A 17846-nucleotide genomic window follows, 5' to 3' on the forward strand; every position below is an offset into this window, starting at 1 on the left:
TATCTTGTGTAGATAACCAATAAATACGATATGTTATTTAAATAAAGCTATTTAATTGAATCCTCTTTAATTTAGCATATTTTGTTTTGCATACTTTATTTGACATGACATTCACAGGACAAGGTCTTAGTTGAGTTATTATGCATCACAAACAGAAACAGGAGCTGAAACTCCGCACTCCACTGGCTCGTGGTTATTAGTGACGCTGCGCGCGCTGTTTCAGCATTGGATCAGATCTCTGGAGGGTGTGAATTTTTACATATTAACCTGTCGGACTAGTATCAGTTCAACAGAAGCTGTCGGTTGAGGAAGACACTGAGAGGCTCTGAAGCCTTAACAGGCTTTAAAAATGGGACTTTTCCTCGTTTTGTGCTCGGTGTTTCTGCTCGGTGCTGCTGTTCCTGCCTGGAGCGGTGAGTCTGCTGCTCCGACGCTAAAGAGCGCGTTTATTATAAATAATAATACTGAAAATACTGAAACATAAAACTGAAAGCAAAACCAGTGTTGTCATGGTTTAATACAGTTCCCCAATATGCTTACTATGATATATATATCAACATAATGAGTGTTCAAAAGACTGAAACTGAAATATTCCCGAGTGTTAGTTCAGGTGTGTCGCTAAAATGGCGCAGGTAAACGGGTACAGAAATACTTTCGGTTTGTTGAGCGTCCTTGAAAAACAAGTGTATGAGTTACATCAACTCGATGGATCTTTTAACTAGGCGTAACTATATTGACTAATAAGGTTGAAATAGGACCAATTTTACGAGTTTTCGAAATGTATCATACTTTAATTAAACTACTGTTATTTTATTGTGGAATGTCGTGTTGCTCACATAATAATAATAAAAAATACTAGTTATTAAATTTAAAAGGCCTACCCATTTTTTTGTTAATAGGCTATCATAAAGAGTCTGTCTACAGTAATACTTTAAAGTGTATGGACTAATTTTGAGAGATTTTTAATAAATAAAATCAATGAGTTAGTGTTCTAGACTAGTTCTTGAAATACATTATACATTTGTTCCAAAATCACCAAGATTGCAAGTAATATTTATTTTATACAGTTCAATAAATAATTGTTTATTAAAACAAACAAACAAAAACTTAAACTAGGCTAACCTGCTTTGCTCTTCTTAGCCGGTCTCCCAAGGTCTGGTGGCCACTGCCAACAAAGCCTCAGCAGAATCATCCATTGTGTTTCTACTTGAAAGAATTAGTCAGTTGTCGCCACCTATCGATTTTTATCATATATTGTATTTATAAAAGTAATAGACCTGGGTTTGGATCCACACTGATTTTAATGATATAATTTGATATATATTATACACTATTTGCTTTAAAAAAAAAAATTTATTCCTTTGCAGATACCCTCATTGCAGAGAGACACTCCCTGTATTACATTTACACAGCGTTGTCCAAACCTGTCGATCTGCCGGGCATCTATCAGTTCACTGCTATGGGTCTGCTGGATGACAGAGAGATCGACTATTACAATAGCTATGATCAGAGAAAGATTCCCAAACAGCACTGGATGAAGGAGAAAATGCAGGAGGATTACTGGGAAAAAGGCACCCAGTCCAGAAAGAGCAAAGAGCAGTGGTTTAATGTGAACGTCGACATTCTGATGAAACGCATGAGACACAATGAGTCAGGTGAGGAACACTGATACATTTTAACATGCATATATGAACATTTTTAATTATCATCTCACATACATTTGAATATGTGTCTATTTCAGATGTTCATGTTCTTCAGTGGAGACATGGTTGTGAAATTGAGAAACAGGGGGATGAAGTGAAGTTTTCCAAAGGCATTGATGAGTACAGCTACGACGGAGAGAACTTCTTGTCTTTTGATGATAAGGATTCTCAGTGGATTGCTCCTGTTGATGCAGCTGTTCCAACCAAGAGGAAGTGGGATAATGTGCCCATCCTAAACCAGTACACCAAGGGCTACCTGGAGAAAGAGTGTGTGGACTGGCTTAACAAATTCAGAGACTATGGAGAACAGGACCTTAGAGAGAGCTGTGAGTAAATAAACAGTATTTGTATTTGTTGAAGACCTGCAGCTGTAATGGAGATATAACTCACTGATAAACTGTTCCCTGTGCCCTCAGCTCCTCCAGATGTTCATGTGTTTGCAAAAAGGTGTACCACTGACAAAAACAAAGTCAAACTTACCTGTCTGGCCACTGGCTTCTACCCCAAAGATGTGATATTGAGCATAAGAAAATATCGCTCACCCCTACCTGAAGATGAGACTGAATCCTCAAGAATCAGACCGAACCATGATGGAACCTACCAGCTGAGGAAGAGTGTGATTATCCAGGAGGATGAAAAAGCAGAATATGATTGTTTTGTGAAACACAGAACCCTCAAAGAGCCAATTATCATCACATGGGGTAATTAAAGCATATAGACAAATCAAAAGGCTTTTAAGTTGTGAACTTACATTTTTTTCTGCTTCTTGTATCCTTGATCAATCCAGATTGATTTTAAATATTAATTTTTTATTTGTATAGATGGAAAATGCCAGGACTGCACTCAAGAGACTATCTTGGGTATGGTGATTGGAGCAGTGATCGGAGTTGTGCTTATGCTGGCAGTCGGTGCATTGGTTTACTTCGTGAGGAGGAGGAAAAACATTGCTGGTGAGTATGGACTGATAAATGATGATCCACACATTCTTATTATCAGTTTTGTGTTTTCAAAGGAATAATTTTCCCCAAGAAGAAAATTCTGTCATTATTTAATCATGGTGTAATCATAATATGATGCTTTTGAGTTCCACTGAACAAACATATAGCATACAGATTTAGAACTAGTTGTGCTAAAATACACTTTAACATTTCACTGTTTCTTCAACAGGACAAAAGCGGGCTAATAACGGATCTCAGGATAGAGCAATTAATTTAGGTAACTATGTTTTTGATATTCCATTTAAAAGGTGATATTAATTGTATACAAATTGTTCATTAAATGTGTGTAAACATTGTTAAAAGAATGTGGAATCAAAGTGTAATATAAGTAAAATGTCCAGGCATGGAGATACATGTCCAGTGGAGATAAAGCATTTCACTATGCAGTTCAAAATCTCTGTTGTGAATAGTATTGCTGCTTAACTTGAATATCTGTGTTACAGGACATCTAAATGAGTTGCCTAAAACAGTAATAGGAGGAAGTCAGACCGGTTCTGACTCTGACTCTGGTGAATATGCCACTTTGCTTTTCTTTAAATAATGCACCAAAATCAGGTTGCATCTTTAAATGCATCATTTGTCTTTCTTTAATCCAAACTGGTATCATATGAATCTCATTGCGCACACACACACACACACACACACAGACAGAGCAAAGCATTATGAGCTGTATATGCAAGCTTTTCACCAATGTTTCGCTTAAATGCTGCTTTTTTTCCTTTTCCATTTTTTTATTGATTGATTGATTGGTGCATCCCTATTTAATATGGCATCTCATGCACAGCACTGGAGAAACACTTTGACAATTTACTGTTTCTCAACAGGAAAAGGGAGTGCTGGTCCAAGTCCAGACGACAGTCCCACTAACTCTCAGGAGGCAGTGAACCTCGTGGTAACTATATTTTACGTGTAATATCAGTGCAGCCAGAGGGATCACATTGACACATTTCTGTTTTTCCATAGGCTAGGGTAGCACAGGAAAAATATCATGTGGTCAACAAAATGGTTAAGCCCTAATAGATTAGCCCTATTATGGAGCCTGGGGTTTGAACTAGCAGGGACAGGGAACCATCAGAAGGTGCAGAGTAGACGAGTGAATATTTGGGAAGTCTGAACATCAGCTGGAGACTGCAGCATTCTGGATGAACTACAAATGTTTGATAACATACACCTGCATAGATATAATCTAAAGCAAGTTAGAGTAATCAGACAAAAGCAGACCTTAGGACCAGGATGTGGATGTGGATAGCGATTTTTTTTTAAGCATCCCTACAAACTGAAGGGAATTCAACATTTGGGAATACTGGAAATCCACTGATTTCAAATAGGATGGTGTAGAGTAGTGTAGCTAGCTCTGAATAAAAGTGTCTTAGATACATGGAAAATACCAAATGTCAGTTGCCTAATATTTAGCCACTCCTAATAGTAAATTGAATAACAAATATTTATGTTTGTGTTTCAGAGTGAGGCCTCCAGTGGTCAAAGCTCACCTACGGAAGCACAATCACTTCTACAACAGTCTTCAGAGTGAGAGCATCACTGAACTTTTGTAATGGCAGATCTGTGGCATTTGTCATTGTCAATTCTGACAGTCCTGACAATCATTTTATTTTTGGAGGTTGCTTGTAGTTGAATTATAATTTATCTCTGTCTTTCTCTCTCGTTTTTCATATAATCTGGATTTTTTAAAAACACTTTGCTTGAGAGAATTATGTTTTCCAGATGAAGTTATAGGAAGAGGGCTGACTTATTATTATTGCTACTTCTAAAGGGCCAGGGTAGACACTTGTTTCATCATATTTGATATTTTTAATACCATCATTAAAAATATTTGATAGTTTCAATACCAGTAAATAAAATCCAGAGCATGCTTGTGAAATGTTCTAATTTCCAAATAATCATCTGGAATACTCTATAATAATTATATATTATTTTATACTCTTGAATGCCTTACTCCTTAAAAGTAGTTAAAATTGTGATTGTTTTACCTTATTTGATTAATTTTGTTTTAATACACTTCATTTATAGAGGCAATGATCACTACAATCATTCTTCATGATACCAAATGGAGCAGTGGTATCGATGAATGCCTGCTGGTTATGTGGGATCTATTTATTCTTAATAGGCCTATATTTAGTATAAACATGTTTTCACCTGTTGTAAGAAAAATGAGTAGATTACATGTTTCCACTGTCAGAATGGACTGTCTAAATCTGATTTCTAACGTTTTGCATAGGATTTCATGGAAATAATGGACAGCCTCATGTTTTGATGTTTCTATAAATGTGTGCTAATCTAAATCTGTTGATCTCTTATTTGTTAACATTGTGATCAAATGATTTGTTTACATTGTGATCAAATGATTGAATTGTGATTTTATTTGATTGTCATCAAATAAAACCAATATGAATTACTTGGGAGAAAGAATTGGTTACTGTGAATATTGTCATTAAAGACTTCTTTAACCATATTGCTGTCGTTTCAGCAAGAGTTTCACTGAGTGAGGGTTTCATCCAATGTTGCTGATTTAGTCGACGGGGAAAGTTTTTGCGTTCAGATGTTGAAATGTACCGGTATAAACTGGTATGAATTTTGCTGCGTTTATCAGAGAACGAAAGTGAAAGTAATACGTTACGCTTCCTTATTTAAAACTGGGTTGTATCGACAGAATTTAAATTTGATTACGAATTTATGATAACATCGTTCATGATGAAAGTGTATCTATTTTATACTAATTTAACTAGAGCATAACTACTAATATAGTATAGAGTTTTGTCAACTAAAAAGCTAACTATCCACAGTTGCTCTGGTCCCCAATGATTTAAAAAAAAATGGAAGTCAATGCATTTCCCCAGAGTCTTAAAACTATCTTCTTTTGTGTTCAGCAGAAGAAAGAAATCCATACAGGTTTGGGACAACTTGAGGGTGAGAAACAAGAACAATCTAACACTTTTATTACTTATATACATGATTAATATCAGGATTAGATAGCATTCAAAGGATTATGTTTCACGTTTTGCCTTGAATTCATTTTTCAAAATAAGACCCGATTGGATAAACATACATTTTGACAAAATAAACAGAAAAATAGGAATGTCAGTTTATCCAGGATATTGATTAATTTTGTTAACATTACTTTTAAATTTGGGTTTTTGAGACTAAATTTATATTATTATTTAGCTTATTATAATAGATATATAATAGATGTAGTCTGTTTAGAACAATTGTTTCATGTGAATGTCAAGTATGAGACACAATGAATAGATTCAGTCATATATTATACATAAAGAGCATCTGAATGAGACGAGATAATGAAAAACTGAATAAGTGCAGCTAATGCTGAACCCTCTGCAGCCTCTTCGTTTCTGGATTACACTTCACGATCAAAAGTGACAGAGGTCTTGAAATGTTTTTTTTTTTTTTTTAAATGTAATTTTGTTCAATAATATTTTTTAGTATTATTTAGAATTTTGAGAGGATTTTTATGATACTATGCAATATTTATTCAGTTTTCATAACCAATTTTTTTTCCACAGTCATTAACTCTTTTATACTTTTATACATACTCTTTTATTTTTCGACCATTTAACATATCCAAATCATCTCACCAGGTGTCATCCCATTACAATAAAGCTCTCCCACTTACTTCTCCCACTTAATATGGTGATGATACGGTTTATACAGATGGCATCAAATACAGAATTTTACATTACAGAATGCCATGTGATTCTGTAAACAGATGCATTATTACCATGGTGACCATGAGACGCCACATTACTGTAACTGTATATCATGCGTTAAACCTTTGGACGGCAGTGTAAAGAAGTGAAAAGGGAAATCAGGACGACTAAACTGAAACATAAGACATCAGATTTACTAGGGGTAAGGGGGATAAAAGCTGTGGCTGGAGTAAATGGTAAGGAATCTGTGGGGATTCAGTCAGTGGAGTCTTTTAGAGAAATAGCCTATAAACTCTATGTGATTTTGCAAACTGATTTTTTGATAAACGATTTTTAATGAGTAGTGTGTACATTTTTAGACTTAAAATGCACTGTTATGCACAGAGGACCATTTACAGATTGAAATTAATTATTGCTGGTAAAGAGGTTGACATGGTTAGTCAATACTCATATCTTGATATTGTACATTGACAGAAGATAAGCTGGCTGGAAAACAAATGTTATTGTTTCAAAATCAATTATATTCACATAGGAAGCTAAAGACCTGGTTGACAAATCAATGATTTATGTCTTTTATTAAATCTGTTTTAACATTTGCTATGATTTGTTGGTTTTATTGATTACATGTCAAAATAGACTACAGGCCTGTTAACATCAAGACGAATATTTGGTGTGATAAACTTTTAATTTGAATGGCCGTTAATGCATCTGTTTAGATTGACATGAACATTTGCATAATGTCAATGCAATGCATTTTTTCACTGAAAGGCCTTCTAATCAGGGTTGCCAGATCTGTGAAACAAAGCCAGCCCAATTGCTATTCAAAACTAGCCCAAAGATAGCCAGTCACCTTTCCTGTGGTTCTCCTCTCTTCTCTTTGAGGGTGAACAGACTATTTTGCTAAGTGACTGTGATGCACAGCAGATGCAGGATCCGGAGAAGAATCTCATTTGGTGTTATTTGGTAAACACCATATTGAATACAAAATCTGAAAGACTGTTTGATAGCATGTAAATAAAATACCATTTGACTTCCTTTCTACGGTCAGTGAGTGAATCTGTATTTCATTCAGCTTCTTTAAAACTAACACTATTGAATGTCTGTAAAATATTTTAATGTTATAATATAGGTCTATATTTTTGTTTTTACATTAGTTGATTCCTTTCTGCTTATTGCCATTAATATTGTTCTGTTGGTACCACTTTATATTAGATAGTTGAATATGTACTACATTCAAATAACCATTTGGTACAATGCACTTATTGTGTACATACATGTTTTTACATTGTAGGATACTTATATTTAAAAAAAAAAAAACTGCATGTAATAACATCTGTAATTATTTTTTGTAATTACATGTATAATTACACTGTTGACCCATCCCTTACACCTTAACCCACCCTTAAACCTACCCAGACCACCAAACCTGTCCCTAACGTTATACAGTATATCCCACCTCAACAGCAGCAGAAGTGTTTTACAATACAATATGAACACAAGTACACTGTACTTATTTCTTGATGTAAGTACATAGTAGTTAAGGCCACCTAATATAAAGTGGGACTGTTCTGTCTTATTAAGTGAATTTATATTATGCAGTCATTACATTCATTTGTCATGGTATCAAATCAGTCGGTAGTATTTTTGTTATTTATGTGGGATTCATTTATTCTAGTTTCTAGAAACTATTAATGATTAGTTTCAGTTTTAACCTTAAAAGAAATTTATAAGTATGACAGCTGTTTTCATTGTGATAACTCACTGCTTAAAAAACTATGTTTTCATGTTTAGCATTTTAACATTTAGTCGAACAGTAAACATTTGTAGAATATAAAATAAAACATAACTGCAATACTGCAACTCTAATAAACAATTTTCCAATAATTGCTGGAGTTGACTATAGATGGTCTAAATGGTTAATAATGCATTTTTAAACTCAAACCCATTTAAACAAAGCCTAAACAAACTTACTGTCAGCTGGAATAGAACAAAACTAGCTACATTTTCATTAAAATTATAAGGATATTTTGCCCATGTTGAAAAAAGTGAACTTGGTGGAAGAACTGCTTATTGTAAAAATGGCATTAATACATGTTATTAATCATCGAACACATCGTTTATCACGGTGTTTATCATTTTTACAGGTCATAAACCGGTCTAGACTGTGCGCCTTGTGTTTATTGTGTTTATTTGGTAATCTTGCTTCAGTGCATCTGCCCAGATACGAATGAAATCATCGCGCTGTATTTTCTTATTGGTTAACCTTCATTCATCCGCCATTTTCACACCAGACTGTTCCTGCGTTCAGTTGTTGCGGAGCTGTATTCTGACTTCAGTAAATATCAGGATAGTTTACACTTAATTAAAAGCTTTCCAGCCATGGGCACGTCTGTCGCGACCGCGAGTTTTGCTCTGCTTTGTGTTTTTCTTCTCTATGGGACTTCGTCCTCACTTCAAACAGGTAAGTTAAACGATCACATTTTGCTGTGTTTGTCAGAGAAGGAAAGTGAAAGTAACTCTACCCTTCCTGTTCTAAAACGGCTTTGTCACGACAGAATTTAAATTTGATTACGACTGTATGCTAACACCATGCATTTATAAGTGTATCTAAATACTCATAAAAACAATTATATAAGAGTTTTGTCAACTTAAAAGCAACTATCCACAGACTTGATGTCCTAAACGTCGATCAACATGGTAGCGCAGGGGCCTGTATTTACCAACACCCTTGTTATTAATCATAAGATCGAGACCAGGATTAGACATAAATACAGGTTCAACTGGATTATGTTTTAATTATGTTAATGAAGAATACGATCCTTCTGGATAAACGGAAATTCTAGCATAATAAACTGAAAATATGAATTTCACTTTATCCAGCCTTATTCCTTGTCTCTCAGTGAATTATGGGTCTGGCATTATTTGTTATAATATATTTAGTCCGTTCAGTTCTTTCTGTAACTAAAATGTTTTGAGACTAGAGTCCACGTCATGTTGTATCTGCTAATTCCTTTAGAAATGTAGCTACCTCTTTTATCACATTTACTTCAGTAGTTGATATGATGCATATAATATTGCTCTTTATTGCAGAGAAGCACTCCCTGTATTACATTTACACAGCGTTGTCCAAACCTGTCGATCTGCCGGGCATCTATCAGTTCACTGCTATGGGTCTGCTGGATGACAGAGAGATCGACTATTACAATAGCCATGATCAGAGAAAGATTCCCAAACAGCACTGGATGAAGGAGAAAATGCAGGAGGATTACTGGGAAAAAGGCACCCAGTCCAGAAAGAGCAAAGAGCAGTGGTTTAATGTGAACGTCGACATTCTGATGAAACGCATGAGACACAATGAGTCAGGTGAGGAACACTGATACATTTTAACTTGCATATTTTTATGAACATTTATTATTTTTTTGTCATAATAAAAACTCACAAACATTTTAATTTGTGTCTGTTTCAGATGTTCATGTTCTTCAGTGGAGACATGGTTGTGAAATTGAGAAACAGGGGGATGAAGTGAAGTTTTCCAAAGGCATTGATGAGTACAGCTACAATGGAGAGAACTTCTTGTCTTTTGATGATAAGGAGTCTCAGTGGGTCGCTCCTGTTGATGCAGCTGTTCCAACCAAGAAGAAATGGGATAATGTGCCCATCCTAAACCAGTACACCAAGGGCTACCTGGAGAAAGAGTGTGTGGACTGGCTTAACAAGTTCAGAGACTACGGAGATGAGGAGCTCAGAAAGGGCTGTGAGTAAATGAACAGTATTTGTATTTGTTGATGATCTGCAGCTGTAATGGAGATATAACTCACTGATAAACTGTTCCCTGTGCCCTCAGCTCTTCCAGAAGTTCATGTGTTTGCAAAAAGGTCTACTAAGGACAAAACCAAGCTGAAACTCACCTGTCTGGCCACTGGCTTCTACCCCAAAGACGTGATATTGAGCATAAGGAAATATCGCACATCCCTGTCTGAAGATGAGATTGAATCCTCAGGAGTCAGACCGAACCATGATGAAACCTTCCAGCTGAGGAAAAGTGTGATTATCCCGAAGGATGAAAAAGCAGAATATGATTGTTTTGTGTTTCACAGAACCCTCAAAGAGCCAGTTATCACCAGATGGGGTAGGCAAAACTGAAAGCATTAAATTAAATTCTCATTAAAGCAGGCATGTTTCCTACGGAGCCCGGGAAGTCACCTGTTGGAAAAAAAAAAACAATCCGTGGCGACGGTTTTGCAATCCGTCCCCTCAGTTTATAAACCGTACTCACGAATTCTTAAACTGTTCCCTCGGTTTAACAAATCGTGTCCACGGATTAATAAACCGTACTCACAAATTTCCAATCCATGCGCTCAGATTTTGTAAACCGTACCTTCGGATTTTGAATCCGTACCCACAAATTCATAATCCGTGCGCACGCTTTCGCAATCCGTTCCCTCGGGTTTGTAAACTCATGGATTTGTGGCCCCGCCCCCACCGGCAGATTCAACCACGGTGCGGGATGCATATATTGTGTTTATTAAACATTATTTTTCATAGTAGCCTATGAGACCATGATCCGCACTCACAAAATAGTCTTCTTTTTAGCTTCTATTCTTCTTTTTAAAAAGAAGAATAGAAAATTTCCTGAATTTTCTAAAAAATAAAACGATAGAGTTTCGAGAGAAGAAGGTAAAAAGCAATACAAAACCAATAATGTACCGGTTATGTTGTCATTCCTTTGCTCTCTAACTGAATGCAATAGGCCTAGTTATTTAATAATAACTTTAACAGTGAAGCATGCATCTAACTCTGGAGGGAAAAAGCTTAGTATAATAAAATCACCTAAATAAGTCTGTAAATGAATGAATGAAATATGTTAAGAATGAATAGTACACAAACACAGCTCCAAAACTGTAAAAGGTTATAGATTATCACAAAGATTATCACATCTTTCTTATTAAATCGTTGTATTCCGCACCTCGTACCGTTACAATTGATACAGAATCACTTAAGACTATTTACTGTAGGCCTATTTCACATAATAATATGCAATAAAACAATATACAATATGATTCGTTAACATGTAGGCTACCTAGCAGCTTGCTGCATGAATCCGTGAGTACAGTTTACAAACCCGAGGGAACGGATTGCGAAAGCGTGCGCACAGATTATGAATTTGTGGGTACGGATTCAAAATCCAAAGGTACGGTTTACAAAATCTGAGTGGACGGATTGGAAATTCGTGAGTACAGTTTATAAACTGAGGGGACGGATTGCAAAATGGATTGTTTTTTTTTCTCCTACAGGTGACTTCCCGGGCTCCGTAGTTTCCTTTGAGGAAGCAAGGGTGGCAGTGACTCCTTAAAAATTGGATGAGAAAATTATTCACAATAGAAATATTTAAAATGCAAATATTACAAAACATGATAATAAAGTATATAAATTACTAGTTTTTTTCCTAAAGTGACAGTGACACTGTTCAACAGCGACACCAGGGATTAAAGTTACAGTAGGAGTTACAGATAAAAGTTACAGAGGAAAGCTACAGCATCTCTCTTGAATTGAATTGACTCTCTATTGAGTTTTAATAGACCCCATAAGAGTGTCGTGGGTTTGTTGGAGGGTAATTGTAAAAGAAAAGGCTGAAGATCAGTTCACAAAAATAAATCAATAAATAGGGCTGTCAAGAGATTAAAATGTTTAATTTAATTAATTACACAATGTGGCGATTAATCAAATGAATGGCAAATTAACATAGAACATAAAATCTCACAGGTCATGAAAAAATAATGGAAATAAATGAAAGAAAACCTTTGACAAATGATGTATTTTTTCTAGTGAAATATGGAGTAGTTTTGCTCAGATTTGCTCAGTTTGCTCTAAAATATTTAATAAAAAATAAGGGGATCACAAAATAATAATAATAATTAACTAGATAAAAAAGTTCGTCAAGACAAACTTTAGGTTGGCTTGAGAAAGCCTAGCCTGAAAGTTTAAAGCAGATGTAAAAGCCTGAAGTTTGACAATTTAGATAGATTAGCATGTTTTTGCATGATTAGCCTGTTACTAGCATATTGCTAGCATGTTTCTAGCATGATTAGCATGCTACTAGCATGTTGCTTACATAATTAGCAAGTGACTAGCATGTCCCTAGCATGATTAACAAGTTACTAGCATGTTGCTAACATGATTAGCATGCTATTAGCATGTTTCTAGCATGATTAACATAATACTCGCATGTTGCTAACATGATTAGCATACTATTAGCATGTTTCTAGTATGATTAGCGTGTTACTAGCATGTTGTTAGTATATTTCTGGCATGATTAGCATGTCGCTAGGATAGATAGATAGATAGATAGATAAATTTGAAATATTAGATAGATGAGTTTGAATGGATTATAAATAGTACATAGAAGGACAGCTTGATTGAGTCTAAAGGGCTTCAGTTTGTTTACATTTGAATTTTGATAGTTGGAGTTTGAATAGTCTTGGCTCATCTGAACATTCCGTCAATGTAAATCTATGGGATTTTTATGATTTTTAATCTTAATTTTTATGAAAACCATAAGTCAGATCAGTCTGAAAAGACAAAAGCACACTAAGTCAGATCAGTCTGAAGAGCTGGGCTGAGTTTGGTGGTTCTAGCTTAAAAGCTCTAGGAGGTGGAGCATTCAGAAATTTAGTCTAAGAATAATAATAATAATAATAAACTTAAGTAGCAGATCAGTTTCTCAAGCCAACCTAATGACTAAATGTAATAATATTAATAGTAATAAGATGGATCATAAAAAAACAAATTTTAGATTTAGTACTGCCCTGAATAAGATATTTTACATAGCATATACAGGCATATACATTTATATCACATATTACATATACATATACAGTTGATATACAGGCCATAAGAGGCCTGATATCAAGGCCCTGTATAAATCTCTTGAATTTTAGGGCCATTCTATACATCATGCAGTGAGTTGTTGTCCTGCATCATGTTCGTCTCCAATCAACTGTGTGAATCATTAGATGACCTACGTATGTCTGGGGCCGGTGGGTGTGTCAAATTAATTTTTTCATAACTAATTAAATTAACACATTAAATTGATAGCCCTAATCGGAAATTTGTAACTTGATAATGCAATCAATTTCTCATACAATAACATATTACACTATGAACATTTTATTATATTAATCATGCAATACTTAATACATTATGTGCAGCGAAAACAAACGCTCTCATAGGATAAGCATGCGCAGTCTCAGGACTCAGACAATGTAATCAGTGTACTATAACGTGAGAAAATGCCACAACCTGTGACACTGAAGATTTTAAATCTGCAAGACAAAAATAGTACCAAAAAGCTTAACCAGTTTCAAATACAATAAAATTTAATGCTTGCTAACATTGTTTTCTATAGTGTGCAACTCAAATACCTTTGTTAAAATCTATGGATAAAATAGAGGATCTCTTACAATCACTCTTGATTAGAGACTTAACAATGGAATTGAATGTCAGTTCTCTAAATGTAGTACATTTCAGTGTTTTAATTACATTTTTTTTGTTTTGGCAGATGGAATGTGCCCAGACTGCGGAGGCTCCCTGGTTATTGGAATTGCGATTGGAGCTGTACTTGTAATAGTTCTTGTTGCAGCGGTCTGCCTTTACCTTTATAAGACTGATAGACTCAGTGAGTATTACAACATGATTACAGATTCTGGGCACACTGCTACAATATTTTTCTTTAATGAAAGTGCTTCAACTATTAGAATTGACAGGACTGCTTCAGAGAGAGAAATATAACTATTGTTTTACGTGGGGAGTATGAATGACCAAAATCTTGAAATAGTTGAAATCTATAATAATGTGGTTAAGTTGCAAACAACTAAACTCTGCTTAACTAGCTTAGCTGCTTAACTACACACCTTAATAACAATTTTTGTTGTGCTGTCCTGACTTGTTTATCTCTGTACCTGATAGTAATGCATATAGACTGTAACTGTACTTATCATCCTTATTTGTAATCCTCTCTAGTTTGCCGAAACCAGAGTAAAACCAATGGAGCAGTGCAAGGGAAACCTGCTAATGGAGTAATAGAAAATCTTCTCCCAGGTAAACTGCTTCAGAGAACACTGAAGTGGAGTGAATCTGTATTTCCCTTTAGATAAGTGCTATGGGGTGTTCACACATAAATTAATTTTATCACTAGAGCTTGGGTGGACGTGAATACACCTACTGCTGGATGTTTTTAATGCACTTCTTACTGGTTATTAACTTATAAAAAATAACACAAATTCGGTGGATTGCTTTAAAACACATATTGAGTATGTTTTGACAGGGAATCAGTTTTTCACTGCCAATATTGAACATTCTGGAGTGCGATTCCCAAAAGCATTGTTAGCAAGTTAGCAACATGTGGTGTTTCCCACAATCATAGTTTCAATTTCATTTTAGACCACCAGGAATTATGTATTAGATAAACAATTTCAGGGAGTTACCATAAATACAGACAAGTTTCCATGAAATCACCACCACCAAATATGATTAATTGTTTATTTGTATAATTACTTATCTGCTTTACTTTAAAGCACACACTTATTGTGACCACTTCACTAATGTTACACTCACTCTGACCTGTTTAAGAGATGCATCATTTTATGGTAAATTAAAATGAATAAGCTTTCTGTGTTTATCTCATTTTGTCTTTCTCTTTGGATTTCACAGGACATACTAGCAATGGACATGCTCCAACAACAGCCATGGAGGTAAGCAGTTAACAGTGCAAGTACAGCAGAAATATCTGCTGCTGTTTTCTGAAATAATGTGCCATAAAGGGCTGTGTAGTGATTCATTACATAATAACAAAAAAAAAATTATAAACTGCACATAAGTATTACATTATTAATGTAATAAATTATTCAGAATTGAAGTATTTTAGTTACCTGCCTTGTAGTAAACCCTCTGTAATGTATTGCTTTCAGTAGATCTTTTCTCGATTGTAGAGACTTAGAAACAGTTGTGTTGTGTTGTGTTGCCAGGCCTTTTGGTGTTAGTGAGCGCACTAGTGCTTTCCTACTTTTCTGCTATCTTCCTGATTGGTTAGTTTTTTCAGCCTAATGATGTCCAGCTTTATCTGCTTCATCCTGAGAGTTCCCAGCAATATCTCGCAAATGAAATTTAACATTTAGAATCAACAACAGAACTGTTAACTGCTTAATTGTTACTGAAACAGTCAGGGAACAGCTCACACCTGAAACTGAATTACACTTCAAAAGGGGACTGCATATAGAAATGCTGTATGTCTGAAATGTTTCTGATTTTACCTCATTTGGATGTAAATAATCTCAAATTCAATTGCTTCTTTTCAAAATTAAAAATGTTTTAATAGTAGTTCAATGTTTATATTTTTTGCAGAAAATAAACAAGTATTTATAACTTCCATTTAAATGATTATATCTCAACAATTAGAAAAATAATTGCATAATTAGAAAGCAGAAATTTACTTGGTCACAGCGACTCAATTTGAAGAGCATGTCATAATCACAAATTAGTACAATTTGTATGGAAATGTTCACAATGCAGCCTAACTTACCTTTGCATTATTTTTTTATTATTTAATAATAATAAAATAACATTACTTTGTGCTCATAACATCATGTTGATAGAAAATTATATTGTTAACATTGGCCGGGGCTCGTGGACACTGGTGCATCTCTAATGATAAGCATACAGTATATGAAGTTTACTAAATGATTCTAACATTTTTCTCATTCGTTTCCCTCTATTAAAGGACCCAATGGAGTGTAAAGTATTGTCTAACTGAAAAAATGCGTATGTATTCCACAATTGTTAAAGAAATGAATCTTATAGTCACGTTACACTGCGATATTGATTATGATTTCTTTTTGTGCCCTAGGAAGCAGGAAAAGTAGTGACTGAAGATGGAGGCGGAATTTGAATTCATTTTCTTTTTCCATCAGAGCTAACATGTGCTTTGCTTTCCTGAATTCTCTTTAGTGTGTAAGAGTCAGACATAGGTTACTGAAGCCGATAGTTTGTAATGACTGCTTTAATCATGCTACTTTCAGTCTGTGTAATTAAGCATGTTCATGTGTGATGAGAAAGGACATGACATATGGGGGATTTTTTACTTTTACCATCCTTAAACTCAAGGAAAATGTAAAACATCTGGAATAACACCTTTTGCCCCCTTTTTCCTAACAAAGGAAGTTAGGGTAGCTGTAGTCGTTCACTGTTATATCCAAAAAGGTTTATTTAAATTAGGTCAAACATTTCAATGGATAGCCATATTATTTTGTTACATTAATTCATTAGGTAAATGCTTTTATCCACTGCATTCAAGCTATACATTTCACCAGTTTATATATTTCATGGGACTCGAAGTCATCACCCATTACTAGAGCTTGTTTTACAGTTTGAGTGACAAGACGACGGAGGTCATGAAGTATGAATTTGTCAAAATAAGTGCTGTGCTTATGTTTTGAATGAGTGATGTTACAGGGTTATTTAGTGGAAGATTTGGCCTTGTTGACTGCAGATGAGCTTAATTTTTTCTTCAGCATTAATAGCATCCTTCCTCTATGCAGAAATAAAGCATGGGACACCACAGATCATGTCATGAGTAAAGTTAGCACAACTGACTGAATAACAGATTCATTGTTACTTAAAGATTTTAAACTGATATGTAACAAGTTAAAAGATTTGATGAATGTAAATAACAGTATTGCAAGTTAAAGGTCATAGGCATTTCATAATATCCACCTGAGAGCTGATGTGGCCATTAGTAAATTTAACTGGTCTGCTTCCGGTATCATCCGCTTCCAGCAGTTTTTAGCTGCACAAAACCACTTGTTTTGCTGCTTGATATTTAAAAATAATATGGTAAGAAATGTGCTGTTTTTAAATGTATTACCTTAATTTTAAATACTGGATTGTAGCTCACGCTCATTTTGAGTTTAAGCTTGTTGAAGTGTTTTTGCATGAAGTAAAACCAGTTCTTATAAAAATGGATCTTCATACTAAATGTCTAGAGCCTAATTTGTTGGGGGGGGGGGGGTATTTGGATTTAAATAAGAACTTTAACACTTAACAGAGCTTGGAACACAGTGTGTGTTTTAAGTTTTCTATTTACATGTTACTGCAGCACAACATCCAAGCAGAAGTGTTTAAGTTAAACTAACCTCAGAAACCACTCATGACTAACAAGAACTTAATTTGTGTAAGAATGGAGGTTAAGGTTTGCACGTTTGTAAACAACGTAGATTATTTGAAGGTAATGATACAACAAAAATAAACAATTAAAAGCAATTTTTCCCCTCCAATACTTGATAGTTTGAAAGTGATATTAAATGTATTTATTCCTTGAGAGCATGTGCCAGGACCATCCTGGGAAGTTTTCAGCTTTTTCACCCCTGATAAATCTGCATCCCTGGACAGTAAGCTGCTTTAGTCTTAAATGC

At 34.9% G+C, this 17846-nt stretch overlaps 1 protein-coding gene across 1 annotated transcript; it reads left to right on the plus strand.

The window, feature by feature from the left end:
• The first annotated feature begins 254 nt into the window (after positions 1-254).
• On the plus strand, positions 255-17793 carry LOC107565238 (uncharacterized). Its single transcript, XM_016250455.1, has 17 exons — positions 255-413; positions 1368-1655; positions 1742-2029; positions 2120-2404; positions 2525-2653; positions 2871-2918; positions 3145-3210; positions 3526-3593; positions 4164-4229; positions 8662-8842; positions 9472-9744; positions 9848-10135; positions 10226-10510; positions 13940-14056; positions 14401-14478; positions 15091-15131; positions 16283-17793. Exons 1-17 carry the CDS (start codon positions 350-352, stop codon positions 16322-16324), a joined length of 2607 nt encoding a protein of 868 aa, XP_016105941.1. The 5' UTR covers positions 255-349; the 3' UTR covers positions 16325-17793.
• Positions 17794-17846: the final 53 nt, after the last annotated feature.

Source organism: Sinocyclocheilus grahami, unplaced genomic scaffold (genome assembly GCF_001515645.1).
Source record: "Sinocyclocheilus grahami isolate Dianchi unplaced genomic scaffold, SAMN03320097.WGS_v1.1 scaffold990.1, whole genome shotgun sequence".
In the NCBI taxonomy this organism is placed as follows: Eukaryota; Metazoa; Chordata; class Actinopteri; order Cypriniformes; family Cyprinidae; genus Sinocyclocheilus; species Sinocyclocheilus grahami.